Here is a 15,529-nt window from a genome sequence, read left to right as displayed (position 1 = left end):
AAAGATGGTGGCCCTGATCAAGCAGTAATAACATGATAAGTACAGTTACTCGATTAAGCTATAGTCCAACAGTCTTCTTTTTTCTCCCAAGTCCAATGTGTTGCTACTATTTTTGTTTTAAGAAAAGAAGAACACCCTTTAAGTCATTTTTATTTGATTGACACTATGAATTACACCCTTTGTCTCAAAATGCAGTAATCAGCAGAGAGATTTTATCTAGATTTATACTATTAGTATGCGTGAACGTATCTAATCTAGTACTGAATGGATATATTATGAGAAGAGGGAGCAATGCCAAATAAAATTAACTGAGGGAGTATATCGCAGAAGGAAAACGAGCTCTCTTTTTCTAAAGGATTGTCAGTGTTTAGAGGAGGTAAAATAGCATGCTATAAGCCAGCTATAAGCATATTTTAAAAGGGTTAATTAGATTCGTGCCATTACAAATTTCTAGATTTAGAAAAATACCATTACTATTCATGAAATTGGAAACATACCACTACAATTTAATAGGTATTTGAGATATGCCACTGCTTACCCATCGTCATACTTTCCAATTTTCTTTTTACCAAATTACCCTCTTCTTCTACCTCCATCTTATTATTTCTCCTTCCCATTTCTCTCTCTCTCTCTATTCCATTGGTCGATTCTTCGCCGACGAGCACCATTGGGAGCAAGGCGCCGCCGGTGTCCCTCTCCGGCGAATCCCCTGAGGCGGTCCTCAGCCACAACATCGCTGTAGCCGCCGACCGCACCATCTCGCGCGCGCCAATGTCCTTCTGCCTCCTCGATGGTGGCGGGGAGGGGGAAGAAGAGGAGCCCAAGGTCGGCTTCGAGGTCGCCGGGAGGAACCCTGTGGTCGTGCGCTCAATGGGCGGTAGTGGCGGGAGTGTACCAGCGCGTTAGCTCGAGGAGCTCCGTGACGGGGACGGGCTTGCGTTGTTGCTGAGAGCACCGTCGTTGGTCTGGGCGGTGCGAAGGAGGAGCCACCGCCGACGAGAAGGCCGCCGCAGCCTCGCCGACATTTCCGCCGTGCTGCCCACATCTTGGCGGAAGAAAATGAAGAGAGAGAGGAAGAAAAAAGAGGATGTAGAAAGTGTCAGGGTTATGGATACCATATACCTAATAGTAGTTGACTAAATCTCGGCAGGACCCACCACATACCATGTCTTATACGGAAACAACCTTCGAATATAGGAGGAGTTCCGCATAAAGAAAGACAACTAGAGTTTTACATGGAAACGACAAGGACTACTCGGATTGTATCCATGTTGGTTTTCCTAGTTCTACTTGGACAAGGGGACACCTATGGGTATAAATACAAACCCCCTAGGAGGAGAGGGGACACAGAACAATAGATCAAGACACAAGATCAACATACAAGCCAACATACGTCAAGACAAGACGCCGGATATCGACTTCAGAGATAAGCCTACGAAAACCCCATATGGTACCTACGGGAACCAAAGAGAGGAATCTAGCGCTATCTCTGATCTCGCCGGGTACGGATTCGAGGAGGAAGACTACCATGTTGCCGACTACATGATGATACTTCAGTCCACTATGTCGACAACAGTTAGATAGGCTACCCCAAATATTGTACTGGTGTATTATGGTGAATAAGAGCAACGACCGGCTTCGGCCAACAGGAGTAGGGTTATTACCTGACAATTCAAGGGCCCGAACCTATATAAAAATCCTCGTCCCCATCTCTTTTACCTCAATCTCGCATATATCCTAGTACCAATGATTCCCATACTATGCAAATACCGGAATCGCAACATCAAACATCGACAAAAATCCTCGTCTCCATATCTTTTACCTCAATCTCGCATATATCCTAGTACCAACGATCCCCATACTATGCAAATACCAGAATCGCGACATCAAACATCGACAGAAAGAAGACGGGGGCAATTTGGTCAGAAAAATCTAGAAATTTCAACGAAAGGGTAAGTAGTGGTGCATCTTGAAGGCATGTTAAATTGTAATGGCATACTTCCAATTTCGTGAATAATAATGGTATTTTTTCCAAACTTGTAAATTTATAATGGCATGGATCTAATTAACCCATTTTAAAAAGATAAAGGAAGAGAGAGAAGAGCATCGGGCTATAGATCTGTAGCCAGCTACAGCACGGACTCCAAGACATAATGTGTGTATGATAGGTGGGACCAGGTATTAATAGTATAGTAAGCAACTATTGTATGAATTGGCTATTACATTGGCTATAGATGATTTAGATCTAGTAGTGGGTTATACTATTAAACTTGCTCTTAGTATACTCTTTAACCACTACTCCCTCCGTCCCAAAAAAAAACTCAACTTTTAGAGTTTGAATTTATACCCCCAGCACATAAAATGAGAAGTTTTATTCCTTCAATACCCTCTAACTACCTATCACCATTATTACTTTTTTTTTTAGGAATGAGGGATATTTTGGTTATTTTTACTCTCTTATATTTTTGTATTGGGATACTAGAGTTTGATTTAATACGAGGCAGAGGGAGTAGTCTTTAACCGATGGAGTGTTTCATAACAATAATACAATATGATGAGAAGTGTGATGGCAATAATGTTTCTTGATCCTACAAATTTAATACTTCGATTACCATAAAATATAATAACTTCTACGACTAGACCGACATTCTCTTCCTAACCAATCAACCATACTATTACCAGCTCTAATGGTATATGCGTTGCCCATAGCATTGAAAAACTCTACTTATCTCACGCATTTTTTATTTATTTTTGATAGTCATACATTTCTTATTGATTGATCTAACATAGAGGAATGGAGTCGATTAGAGCTCACCATTGTCTAACAGACGAGGGAGGTCAGTAGTGTTATGACATCTCACCAAAAAAGAGATAAATGAGGTGCCACGGAGACCGACATATAAGATTTTCTTTTAGATAATGGGAATTTATAAGACTCGACTTCATCCACGGAGGTGTATACAATATAAGAGAGAGAAGCACATGTGACGGTGACTTTGACAAGTTAATCGTGTGAAAGTTATTAGCAAGAAGGTGGTGAAACGATGTGCAGATGCACGAGTGGAGAGTAGGAGGGTATGTAACAAGAGTAATATTTTTGCACCAAGAGAAATAATAGTCGGATGAACTACAGCTTCGTTGACCGCTGAAAAATAAGAGCGTGATTATATTTTTCAAACAACCGGTGATTGATAGTAATAGGCAAAACCGTATAAATCGACAATGACAATACTCCAATCTTCTTATATGCAAATGTATATATATATTTCTGTCACCGTTTGGTACCGTACAAAAAATGGACGCACCTTTTGACCTGCACAATGGCCTGCGAAAGCAAATATTTCCTCCGTTTCTAAATATTTAACGTCATTAATTTTTTTAAATATATTTAACCATTTGTCTTAATAAAAAAATTAAGTAATTATTAATTTTTTTCTATTATTTGACTCATTGTTAAATATACTTTTATGTATACATATAATTTTACATACTTCATAAAAGTTTTTAAATAAGACGAACGATTAAATATGTGCTAAAAGATCAACAGAGTCAAATATTTAGTAACGGAGGGAGGGAGTATTGTTTTATTACTCTCGTGTCATCCCCGTCACTTTACTTGTCAGTAGTATCTTCTTATATGCAAATGTTGCTAATCATGCCGTCAACCAAAGGAAGCTTCCTCCGATCAGCACAAAAGCAAAACTGCAGACATAATTCAGCGTGTTTTGACCGCGAACCACGGACCGCAACCACTCCTCTCCTCGTGATTAATCACGCTGCTAATCCAAAAGCAGACAGACAATGTAATCACGGGCCCAAAATTGTGCCGACATCACGGGCCGTCACATGAGGCGGAATCCGATTCGTAATTGGGCTTCGTGTCCTGTAAAGTGTACCCCCATGCCCACAGTAACTGCAAGCTTACCACTACTAGGGGTGTTTAGATACTAATAAAAATAATCTGTAAACCGCTAGATAAATTTATTAAGTCTAATTAATCTGTTATTAGTAAAAGTTTACTATAGCTCCACGTTATCAAATCATAGAGCAATTAGCCATAAAAGATTCATCTCACAAATTAGTCGTAATCTGTACAATCAGTTATTTTTTTAGCATATATTTAATACTTTATGCAGGTGTTCAAATGTTTGATGTGACAGGGTGTAAAATTTTTGGGTGGGATCTAAATAAGCCCTACAACAAAAAGCAATGGGACAACAAAAAAAAATCTCTGCTACTGAGCACCTGGCACAGTGATTCGGACAAGAAGCAAAATAGTACTATACCTGAGTAATTCGGAATCTCCTTGTGTTTATCTCAGATTTATTTCTGGAATCAGACTTCCTTGAGAATAGTACTATCACGGTAGTATTATATCCAGTTTTGGCTGAGTCAGCAATAGGACCCATATCAACCTCACATGTCAGGAGCTAGCGCTTTCTTCCACCTCTCTGCTGACTGGAGCTGTCGAAGGAGCAAACTGGGACGTTAAGGTCTGGGGTGACTGGACGTGTGTTGAGTAGGAGCACTCGATGTCACCGTCATCGTCGTTGCAGTCATGGCGGCGGCCACCGGTGACTCGGTGAGGCTGCTCAGGCTACTGGAACTGCGGCCTAGCCCATTAAATACTACCTTGTTGGCGGGGACGCGGGGTTGAGGCGTGAGCTGCTGGCCGTGACGATGGGTGGTGGGGGAGGTGGTGGCGGTGGCACAATGGTCGCTTGTGCTTATGCCTGTGTCAACGAGAAGCAGATCTTGGGTGGAAGTTGTTGGGATGGAGATGGCAGCATAGACAAATGTCGGTGTGGTGGTGGTGTATGCGAGCGCCGGCATAGGCTTGCCGTGTTTGGTGGTGTCCGGCTTGTCGGTGGTAATGGACTCGCAGAGGAGTGGGAGGGTGAGCGATGGCTTCGGCTCTGGTGGCTTTGGCCCTTGACGGAGAAGGCGGAGGAGTGGCTTGGGCTCATATGACGTGGCCTACGATGAGGCCACCTTCGCCACACCCTTCACCGCCACCTTCACCCAAGGAGTCTTCACTTGCAACGACACCGAAACACATAGTCTTGGCATCTTCACCTTCACCTAGAGGCACTGGAAACGGGGGCACCACTATTGTTGTTGCCACCCCACCTTCTGCTATCCACCACCCCCATCGCCATCGGCGCTGATATCACTCCGGGAAGTCAGAGCGAAATGAGGCATCCGCCGATGAGCTTGCCACGAGAGGCGCCAAGGAACGGGAAGGCACCAGTAAGAATGAGAGAAGAGGAAGGGTCAAACCGTTGACGTCAAGCTTTTATTCGCCGGCCGCTACCCTTCTCTTAACCAGTCCCTCATCTTGAGGCTGCCACGCCACTACTGCTGGTCCCTCATCTTGAGGCCGCCACGTTACCACTGGTCCCTTATTTTGAGGTTGGCACGCCGCGGCATCCATCACTTCCCATGTTCGCGATGGGGAACTAAGGAGAGATAGAGAGCAATATTGGGGGATTGCAGATGGAGTTCGAAAGAGAGATGAATCAGAGATGGAGATGGAGAGAGGGAGGGGGATAGCACTAACATCTAGGGCCTACCTAGGTCCCACTTGTCACATCAGCTAAAACTGTGGACTAGATTTCTTGGATCCTTAGTTACACCGATTTTCAAGTTAAGAAACGGGTTATATCTGGTATTTCGGTTCGACAGCGTAATTCAAACTCAACGTCAAAAGAAGGACCTAATGTGAACCTATTCCTTCTCCTTTCCCCTTCGGAATAAGTTCACTTCATGACCCTCAAAAGTGATCGAAATCTAAACCATGACCCTAAACTACAAAACCGGATATCTCGACCCCAAACACCTAAAACCGGTGCAATTTGACTCCCTGAGCAGTTTTGGGAGGCGGTTTTGCTGACGTGGCGCCATGTGGCGCCTACGTGGCAATATTGACCGAGTCGTTGTTACACGTGGCGTTGACGTGGCACCTACGTGGCGGTATAAATAAAAAATATGCGTGGGACCCGTTTGTCATTCACACACATAAAAAATGTGGGGCCCACTGACATGTGGGCCCCACATGTCATCCTCCTTCCTTCTTCCTCCTCCCTCTCTCCCTTCTCTCTCTCTCCCTTGTTCACCCTCGGCCGGCGGGTGGGGCATGGGCTGTGGTGTGGTGGCGGTCGGTGGGAGCTGAAGCGCTGGCGGCAGCGGGACCTAGCTGGAGCGGGTTCTGGAGCGCCGTCGGCGTGGTGGACGGAGGTGCGCAAGGAGCTCGTCCCCTGGGTCAACGGCGACGGACCTCGGCGCGACGAAGAGGCGGTCGCCCCCTCCGACGGTGGCAGCGGTCCCCCGAGTGGAGGAGTCGACGATGGCGAGGCTAGCGCTTGGCGAGATGGGGTCAGCGTCGTGGAGGAAGTCGACCGGCGGGGGTTGCCCTTGGCGTCGTCGATGGCCGAAGATGGAGGCGGAGGTCGAAGGCGGCGGTCCACGCAGTCGAAGCCGGCGGCGCAGCCGTGCCGGGGTGGAAGAGGGAGGCGGCCACTTGGGCCCGCTGCGAGACGAGCAGGACGGCGGCGGCGGCCACAAGTTCCGGCCCTCCGAGCTGGAGCAGGGCCGAGCCACCCACCCGCCACCGCCGCCGCCGCCGCCGCTCCGGCCTTCCACTGCCCGCCGCCGCCGCTCCAGCCCACCACCGCCGCCACTTCAGCTAGCTCCCGCTGCCGCCGCCGGCCGAAGGGGAAGAAGGGGAGAGAGAGTGAAGGGAGAGAGGGAGGAGGAAGAAGGATGACATGTGGGGTCCACATGTCAGTGGGCCCCACAATTTTTTTATGTGTGAATGACAAACGGGTCCCACGCATATTTTTTTATTTCTACCGCCACGTAGGTACCACGTCAACGCCACGTGTAACAAAGACTCGGTCAATATTGCCACGTAGACGCCATGTCAGCAAAACCGCCTCCCAAAACTGCCCAAGGAGTCAAATTGCACCGGTTTTAGGAGTTTAGGGGTCGAGATATCCGGTTTTGTAGTTTAGGGTCATGGTTTAGATTTCGATCACATTTGAGGGTCATGGAGTGAACTTATTCCTTACCCTTCTCTCAAACACAGTGTAAGGCCACATAACGCATTTGGGCTGGAATTTGAACTGAAATTCCGGCCATAAGTTAAATGGGCTGTATTTGGGCCAAAAGTGGGCCTAGCCTTTCTTAGGCAGGAGTGGCCGAGTGGGTCCAAGAGCTCACGCGGCTTCTCTCCTTTGAAAAGTCAGCAATTGTCAACCGAGCGACCGAGCGAGAGAGGGGAAGTCACGAGGCGACGGAACCGGAACCCTAGCTAGCGCGCGGCGTCCATGGGGAAGGCGGAGGCGAGGTCCAGGGAGCACGGCGGGGGCGGAGGAGGAGGCAGCGGCAGCGCGGGGTAAGAGAATCCCCGCTTTGCCCTCCCGCACTTTCTCCCCCGCGAGTTTCCGATCGATCTCGCCCTCATGGGGCGTTCTGATTTCGTGCGGTTTGGTTTGCGTTTGCGTTTGCAGGAAGATCTTCGTCGGTGGACTGCCCCGTGACACCACGGAAGGTAACTTGCTTGATTTCCTTCTCTAATTGTGTGAGCTGAGATTCTGCGATTTTTTTTGTGTGTGTCCCGTGCTGGATCTGGTGGGTCTCATCACGATTCGTTTACGGCGTTGGGGGTATTACGATCCGTTGTTGTAGGTAGTTTAATGTGTGTGCGTCCACAATGGATTGCCAATCTTGACCTGATTAATTAGGTATGCTGGTGAACCACGGTGTATTTTTGTAGATGTATGGGAATTTACCGTGTCGTGAACCTGATGAAGGTGGGATACTGGGACATGCGTCGGCAATTTTTATAATGTTATCATGTGGTCGTTGGTTGTTTTGATATCATTAACTTAATGCATACAGTATTTGTTTTGAGTTTTGATCCGCTTTTGTCCATACCATTGATATCGCACTGTTCTAGGTATAATAATTTATTAGTAATATCCAACCAAAATGTTAGTTGATTCATAAGAGATAATTCCGATTATGTGATTTAATTTAAGATATGTTGCTTTTACTTAATGAGGTTCAAGGTTGCAATTGAGCAATGTAGAATAATTAATGAGGCATGATGGATTAGCTCTTGCTTGCACTAGAACGGTTATTATTTTCTCAATAACCAATCTGATTCCTGTAGTTATAATATTCATATTTGTCAATTGAGTGATTAATAGATTCTCGTGGTAGCTCTGTTTTTGTGATACTAATTTGGTTTTTGCTATTTTCAATAACAGCGGATTTTGTGAAGCATTTTGGCCAGTATGGAGAAATAGTTGATTCAGTGATAATGAGGGATAAGCACACATCTCAGCCAAGGGGCTTTGGCTTTATTACATATTCTAACCCTGCCGTTGTGGATAGAGTGATGGATGATATCCATGAATTCAATGGAAAGCAAGTAAGTTTTGCAGAGCATTGTTCATACCTGCACTGTTTGTATGTATGTACTAGTACTACATTTAGTGTTTGTACTTTCGTGTTACTGCTCTAGATAACTTGGCCCAACTATCAGTCTGTTGTGTATTCATTCAAAATCTTGATCTTTTAGTCAATTTTATTTGTCATTTCGATTACACCATTTAGCTTATTTTCTTTATAATTTGGCTGTCCTAAACGTCAATTAATTTTGTATGGGGTGAGGACAATAAAGACCTGTTATATGTCAGGACGAATTAATCTTATGCCATTAAACTTGTAGTTTTTCCTACATGGGCATTCATCATACTGTTTTTATTTTGTTGTTCATGAGGATTTCACAGTGCATAAGTTTCTTTTTTTCAATTACCTTGCTGTGAAGGTATGCTAATTGGTTACAAGGCTGTCTATTTTTATAGACATGTTGTCTCAATTAGCTCTAAGCATTTGACATAAGCTAGATTTTTGTAAACAATTAATAGTATGAGCTTCAATTTGTTTTGGTTTATCAATTTATTTGATTTCTCTGTGCACAAACAGGTTTTGCCTTAGCTATCCAGCTGTCGAAAGTTCCATTGTTGACATGCATTATTACGTGCTTGTTAGTTAGTTATTGCTTGATAATTTTCCTTGTTTGCTTTATCTTGTTCTCTGTGTGTTGTTGCTTGATGCCTTTGAATTGATTCCCTATAAGTGTTACAAGTTCCCTATTCCAGTGTTCCCACATGTTCACAGCTTAAAACTAAGCGGGTTTGCCTTTTCTTTTGTTTTTTCCAGGTTGAAATCAAGAGAACCATTCCAAAAGATTCTGTGCAATCAAAGGATTTCAAAACTAAAAAGATATTTGTTGGTGGGCTTCCTCAAGCACTGACAGAAGGTATTTGTCAATATGAAATATAATTTTTTCCTGACATTTCTTTTATCTGATGGTCCTTCTACATGTATGATGTATCAGATGATTTCAAGCATTTCTTCCAGAAATATGGCCCTGTGGTGGACCATCAGATTATGCGTGATCATCAAACCAAGCGTTCACGAGGCTTTGGATTTATAGTTTTTAGTTCTGATCAGGTTGTAGATGATTTATTAGCAAATGGAAATATGATTGATCTTGCTGGTGCAAAGGTGAGTCTTGTGCACTTCATTACACAAATGTTATCTGTATTTTTATGGTGCAATGCAACTTGTGTAACCATTGTCAACTTGTCTGCCAAAAGAAGTTGCATTTTTCTGTTGAAATTGACAGCTGTGCTGTTGTTGTAGAATGTGATGCTCAACGGGTAATTGGTAGCAAGGACGTATAGGTTTATATTGATAGAACTTCGGTCATTTGCTTTGTAGGTGGAGATCAAGAAAGCAGAACCAAAGAAATCCTCAAATCCACCACCATCATCACATGGTAGTGCCTCTAGATCAGCATATGGTAGGGATTCTAGGGGTCATTCTTCTGGCAATGACTATGGTGGACTGGCCAATGCTTATAGCAACTACAACAGTGGTGGATTTGGGCCTTATAGGAACCATGGAGTTTATGGTGGTGGTAGTCTCAGTGGTTATGGTGGGATAGGTGAATATGGTGTTCAGTATGGCCGTTACTATCCAGGATTAGGAGGATCTGGAAGCATGCCTTCTTTTGGTTATGCTAGTCGTGTTGGGCCGTATGGAGGAGGTTTTGATGGACCTTACGCTGGTGGGAACTTAAGTGGATACAGGCGTGGTGGTGATGAGAGCTTTGGTGGCCTCAGTAGTTCTAGCTTTGGTGGCGCTATGTATGGCGGCGCAGCATATGATCCTGCACTAGGTGGTTATGCATCTGGTAGCACACCTGAAAGAAGCAGGGGAAATTTGGCTGGTGGTTCAGGCCGGTACAATCCATATGGACGATAGAGATGCCCTTGAAGGATTCGACCCATGATAATATTCTCAGCAATCTTACTTCCTCATTGCCTTCTTTTAGCTTCTTATATGGTGGGCATCTTAGCAATGCTAGTACCCTTATTAGATTGAGCGTGTGCACAAGTAATTTATTCTGTACATGTTTGCTAGTTCTCCTGAGCTTAAAGCTTTAATCGGTACCATGTAGTGATCAGACTAGATGTTGTAATGATGGTTTTGTTTGGGATGAACGGAATTCTGGTATTGTTAGTTTTATATCATCTACGAAGTAAGTTTAAGCTGCTCTGGTATTGTTCTGCTCTGCTTTGTGTGGGAGAAATGTTGGAAACCGTGTACTTTAGGGCTCCATAGCTGTCTCAACCTTCAACCGTGCATTTTTCCTTGGCTTTTGTCCTTGCATACTTATGCTCTATAGTTGGAACACACCAGTGTACTTTCTGGCTCTGGCATTTTTCCTTCTCTTGTAATTACGGGGTCCATCGGTGTAAAGTTTTAGCGTGTCACATCGGATATACGGATACACATTTGAAGTATTAAACGTAGACTAATAATAAAACAAATTACAGATTCCATCTGTAAACTGCGAGACGAATTTATTAAGCCTAATTAGTACATCATTAGCAAATATTTACTCTAGCAACATATTGTCAAATCATGGAGCAATTAGGCTTAAAAGATTCGTCTCGCAATTTACACGCAATCTGTGTAATTAATTATTTTTTTGTTTATATTTACTACTCTATTTATGTCCAAACATTCGATGTGACATGAAAATTTTTGCCGGGGATATAAACAGGCCCTACGTACTTCTGTTGTATGCAAACTTGTCATGAATCTGTGTGAATTCCTGCAGAACAAGCACATGCGTTTGACATATAATCAGACTATTCATCACTACATACATAGTTACATACGGCGCTTTTGTTTTACGCACAATTACACAGTAGTGCTGTGTGCTGATCTTTTCCAATGCCATTTTTGGTCAACGATCATTTATAAACTTGAGGAGCTATATAGACCTATAATCCTAACTGCCCTAAGTTTTCCCAGCTGATTGATGCCAATGGTCTGCTCTGCTCACTGCACCGGGCAGCCGGGGGCGCTGACCCCGGGCGCCGTGGGGCAACGAGCCAGGGCGCAGTGGTCGTCCACCTGCAGCCCCCACCAGTTGACGCCATTGATGCCCCTCGACTGCAGCACGGCGTACGAGAGGATCCCCATGAAGGCCACGCCGGCGTCCAGCCCGGCGGACAGCACGTAGTTGTGCCGCGCCCACCACCCCTTGTACCGGCGGTACACGACGTAGTTGAAGGCGAGCCCCACGGCGCCCCACATGAGGTAGTTCACCGACCTCGCCGGCGGCATCATCCCCGTGGCGCCGAGGAGCACCGGCATGTTGACGAGCCCGATCCACGCCCTGCCCGGGAACGCCCGCGACAGCGCCCACACCGGCACCGGCGCCAGCGCGCCGGCGAGGAAGAAGTAGTTCATCTTGGCGTACAGGCCGAGGCGGCCGAACATCCGCAGCGGGCCGACCACCCCCCAGATGATGGAGGCGTTGAAGAAGACGTCGTCGCCGGGGCACGTCCACGGGCTCCCCTCCGGCAGCTTCGCCGGGTCGCAGATGTTGCTCACGCTCTCCAGCAGCCACCACGACGTCCCGAAGTACACCGACGACGCCAGCACCGTCCCGACGAGCTGCATGAACAAAACCGGGCAAATTCGCTCACATTCTCCTCCGACGAATCGATGTCCGGATTCAGCCGATGGGGGCTCACCTGGACGATGAACATGGAGCGTGGTGGGATCTTCATGTAGTGGCCCAGCTTGAAATCCTGCAAGAACATGATCGCCTGGGACATGCTGATGTAGCCGTACGTCTTGAAGGCGACGTTGGCGAGCGGCCTCCCCGGGTACAGGTATCCGATGATCAGCTCGGTGATCACGTTCAGCCCAGGTTGCTGTCCAAGAAACCAAAAAGAACCATAAATTGATCACGAATTCACTATTCATGAGTTTAAGAACATCTCTGAGGGAGCTTTTGGTAGCTACTTCTTCTCCTAGAATCAAAGTCTCTTTCAAATAATCCCTTTCTTTTTTGGCCATACTAAAAAATTGTAATTGTAGAATTGAAAAAATAACGCCGCAGTGCCGGCGCTACGTCTCTAGAGCTAGGTCGTTTTTTAGGTCGCTTCTTCTGTTGTGAGAATAGGCTTTAGCTCTTCCTATCTAGTATTCCCGTCCCCTGCTGTTCTTAGTTTTGGGCTGTAAAAATATGTTTTATTCCTCTTAACAAAAAATACGCATCTAGCGTATTCCCGAATAAGTAGCCTTTTTCTTTAAATTTTGATAAATTGTAATTATATAATCTAGAAAATAAACTGAAGGCAACCGAATTCTGATAAATTGTTTAAATTAAAATTCAGAAAATAAAGTAGAAAGCAACCAAATTCTGAAAAATTGTAATTGTAGAATTTAGAATATGAACTAGAAAGTAGGAGCTAAGAAACATAACTTTTTTCATACTCATAAACGGCTTATTTCTTAGAATTTTAAGCTCTCTAAACATATCCTAATTATTACGGAGTTAGTCTGGAATGAATGAGTCACCTGATTGGTGGTGGCGGTGATGATGCCGATGGGGAGGGTGAAGAAGAAGGCGAGGCCGGCGGCGAGGAGGACGCCCCAGTACGGGAGCTGCAGCTGCTGGCCGAAGCCCTCGCAGGTGAACACGGAGAGGCCGAGCACGGCGACGAGCATCACCTGGAACCACCACTGCGGCACCGCGGCGTAGTTGCGCTTCATCAGCCTGGTGTGCACGTCGCCGCCCTGCCCGCTCACCGCCGCCTTGGTCTGCCGCCATATCGACCCGCCGTGGAAGAGCGCGACGTGCGACAGCGTCGCGGCGAGCGTGGCGAAGCTGAGGCCGTAGGTGAAGGCGAAGAAGATGCTCAGGTTGATCTTGCCCGCGGCGTCGTACCCGGCCTGGCTGAACTCGAACGTCGCCGTGTCGAGCACCTGGTTGACGTCGTACCGGCTGCCGTTGGCGGAGAACACGTGGGAGGAGATGATCGGGAACCGCTTGGCGCCGTACGCGTCGGCCCAGTACGCCGCCGGCACGATCACGTAGACGATGAGGAAGAAGCCGGCCATGATGTTGACGATGGCGAACGCCGGCGTCGACAGCGGCGTGCCGAGGAAGCCGGCCACCGTCGCCCAGTCCAGGCCGAACGAGCCGACGCCCAGGCCGTACACGCCGGAGCCGATCTGCTGCGCCGTCACCGACTTCTTCCACACCAGGCACACCACCGAGATGGTGGAGATGGTCGGGAACAGGTAGTTCGGCACAATGTAGTAGGCGAAGCTGGTGATGAGCACGGTCAGGAAGAACTGCAGCCTCGTCGTCCCTCCCTTTGGCCTCTTCTCCTTCTCATGCAGAGCTCTGCATTTTTTTTTGTCATAGCCACCAATCAAAAATCTCAACACACATATTACTACTTCAATTACAGAATTATTATTATTACAGCTTAAGAACAGGTTAGTTTTCAGAGAAATGAGAATGTAATTACAGAATTACAGACCTGAAGAGTGAAACCTGTACCAAGTTTGAAGGCCACCACATGTAAGGTGAGTCCACAAGAAACTTTCTGAAGAGGCCAGCCCAACCATATCCCATCAGCTGCCCACAAACACAGAAAGATTAGAGCCAAAAGAAAAAAGAGATTAAGACAGCAAACCAGCAACACAGAAAGATTATGAACCTGAAAATCAGTACTTCCAACTAGAACATGGAAACAATTTTCAGGACACAATTTGTCAGGTGTCAGTCGAAGTCACATGTATGTACCTGGGTTGTCTGGGTGAGCAGCATGGCAGCAAGAGGATGAATCTCCCGGCGGTAGAAGGCCTTAACAATGGTGATAATGCCGACGGCGTAGACGGAGTTGGATCCGGTGTTGGCGAAGATGGTGATGAGCACATGCTCCTTGAGGTTGAACGGCCCCGGGTTGAGCGAGAACGACCATGCCGTGCCCTTCACCCTGAACACCTTCTTGGGGAGGCAAGCAGCCATCAGCTTGCCCAGCGGCAAGACGACGATCTGCACGGACAGCGACGAGATGTAGAGCGGATTCTGCCGGTAGCCGAAGAACTGGTTGGAGAAGGCCAGCATCGCGCAGGAGATGAGCCCCAGCAGCCATGTCCTGAACGTCAGCGCCGGCAATGCCGGGTCGTCGGTGATCGGCACCGTCAGCCGCACCTCCTCGATCGGGCAGTCGTCTACCTCCTCTTCTGCACCACAAGAACATCGAACACTCTCATATCTTTGAGCATAAAAAGGAATTTCTGAACATCAAACAATGCCATGTTTTCTGAACAGCAAGAAAGAAGAAGAATCTTGGGTGGAGAACTGAACGAACTCACCGGTTTTCTCATCTCTGCTCTCTGGATTTTCGCTACTCCGGTGACCTTCCAGGCTGCTGAGCTCAAGCCGTGGTTGCTCCATTGGTACTGGTCCTCGCCAACCTTTCACCTAAGTTTGGAAGCTTATATATCTCCCAAAAAAAAAGGTCCTTTGCAGAGTGTACTATGGAATTAGAGGCCCAGTTGGTAGCTGGTAGTTCCTGCCAAATGACAAGGAGAAAGGTTAGGGGTTGTTTTCTCACCCTCTTGTGCTGCAAATGAATGTGCTTGGTGCACTTCAGAGTTCTCACCCAACAGAGCTTCTTCTTCTCCAGTTCTTTTGGTCCCCTTTCACTCCCATCTTTTTACATTGCCAATTCACTGTTATGAATGATAGGCCAAGTCATTTATGTGGGGAGATAAAGATTGGCAAATGTAGCTTGTGGGGCATCTGCAAAATTCTTTATTTTTTATCTGTTCTTTTTACATTTCCAGTTCAAAGTTGTGAATGATTGGCCAGTCATTTATGATGGGGAAGATTGGCAAATATAGCTGGTGGGGCATCTGCAAAATCTTTATTTTTTCTCTGTTAAAAGAAGAACTTATTTGTTGATTTATGGTGAAAGTGAATACATAAACAACTAGCTACTTACTGTATGAAATACTTGAAGATTGTGACTGGTTTCCAATGTTTCCATGATTTTCATCTAAATAGTGGTTTCCACCATGTATCTACCCCCACTAAGGTAAACAAGCCTCTGCTGCAAAAGTATGCTCT

At 46.1% G+C, this 15,529-nt stretch overlaps 2 protein-coding genes across 2 annotated transcripts; one reads left to right on the top strand and one right to left on the bottom strand.

Moving 5' to 3' along the window:
- Nucleotides 1–7,267: 7,267 nt before the first annotated feature.
- Nucleotides 7,268–10,633, top strand: LOC4345910 (heterogeneous nuclear ribonucleoprotein 1). The gene is made up of 6 exons (XM_015795066.3): nt 7,268–7,396; nt 7,512–7,552; nt 8,274–8,437; nt 9,232–9,331; nt 9,410–9,579; nt 9,796–10,633. Exons 1-6 carry the CDS (start codon nt 7,329–7,331, stop codon nt 10,339–10,341), a joined length of 1,089 nt encoding a protein of 362 aa, XP_015650552.1. The 5' UTR covers nt 7,268–7,328; the 3' UTR covers nt 10,342–10,633.
- Nucleotides 10,634–11,194: 561 nt separating this feature from the next.
- LOC4345909 (oligopeptide transporter 5) lies at nt 11,195–15,038 on the bottom strand. The gene is made up of 6 exons (XM_015795065.3): nt 14,773–15,038; nt 14,198–14,640; nt 13,932–14,029; nt 12,961–13,792; nt 12,129–12,311; nt 11,195–12,048 (listed from the first exon to the last, which is right to left on the bottom strand). The coding sequence occupies exons 1-6, from the start codon at nt 14,852–14,854 to the stop codon at nt 11,428–11,430; spliced, it is 2,259 nt and encodes a 752-aa protein (XP_015650551.1). The 5' UTR covers nt 14,855–15,038; the 3' UTR covers nt 11,195–11,427.
- Between the last annotated feature and the right edge of the window lie 491 nt (nt 15,039–15,529).

The sequence above is a fragment of the Oryza sativa genome, chromosome 8, assembly GCF_034140825.1.
Source record: "Oryza sativa Japonica Group chromosome 8, ASM3414082v1".
Lineage (NCBI taxonomy): Eukaryota > Viridiplantae > Streptophyta > Magnoliopsida > Poales > Poaceae > Oryza > Oryza sativa.
This window is presented reverse-complemented; position numbering and strand designations above follow the sequence as displayed.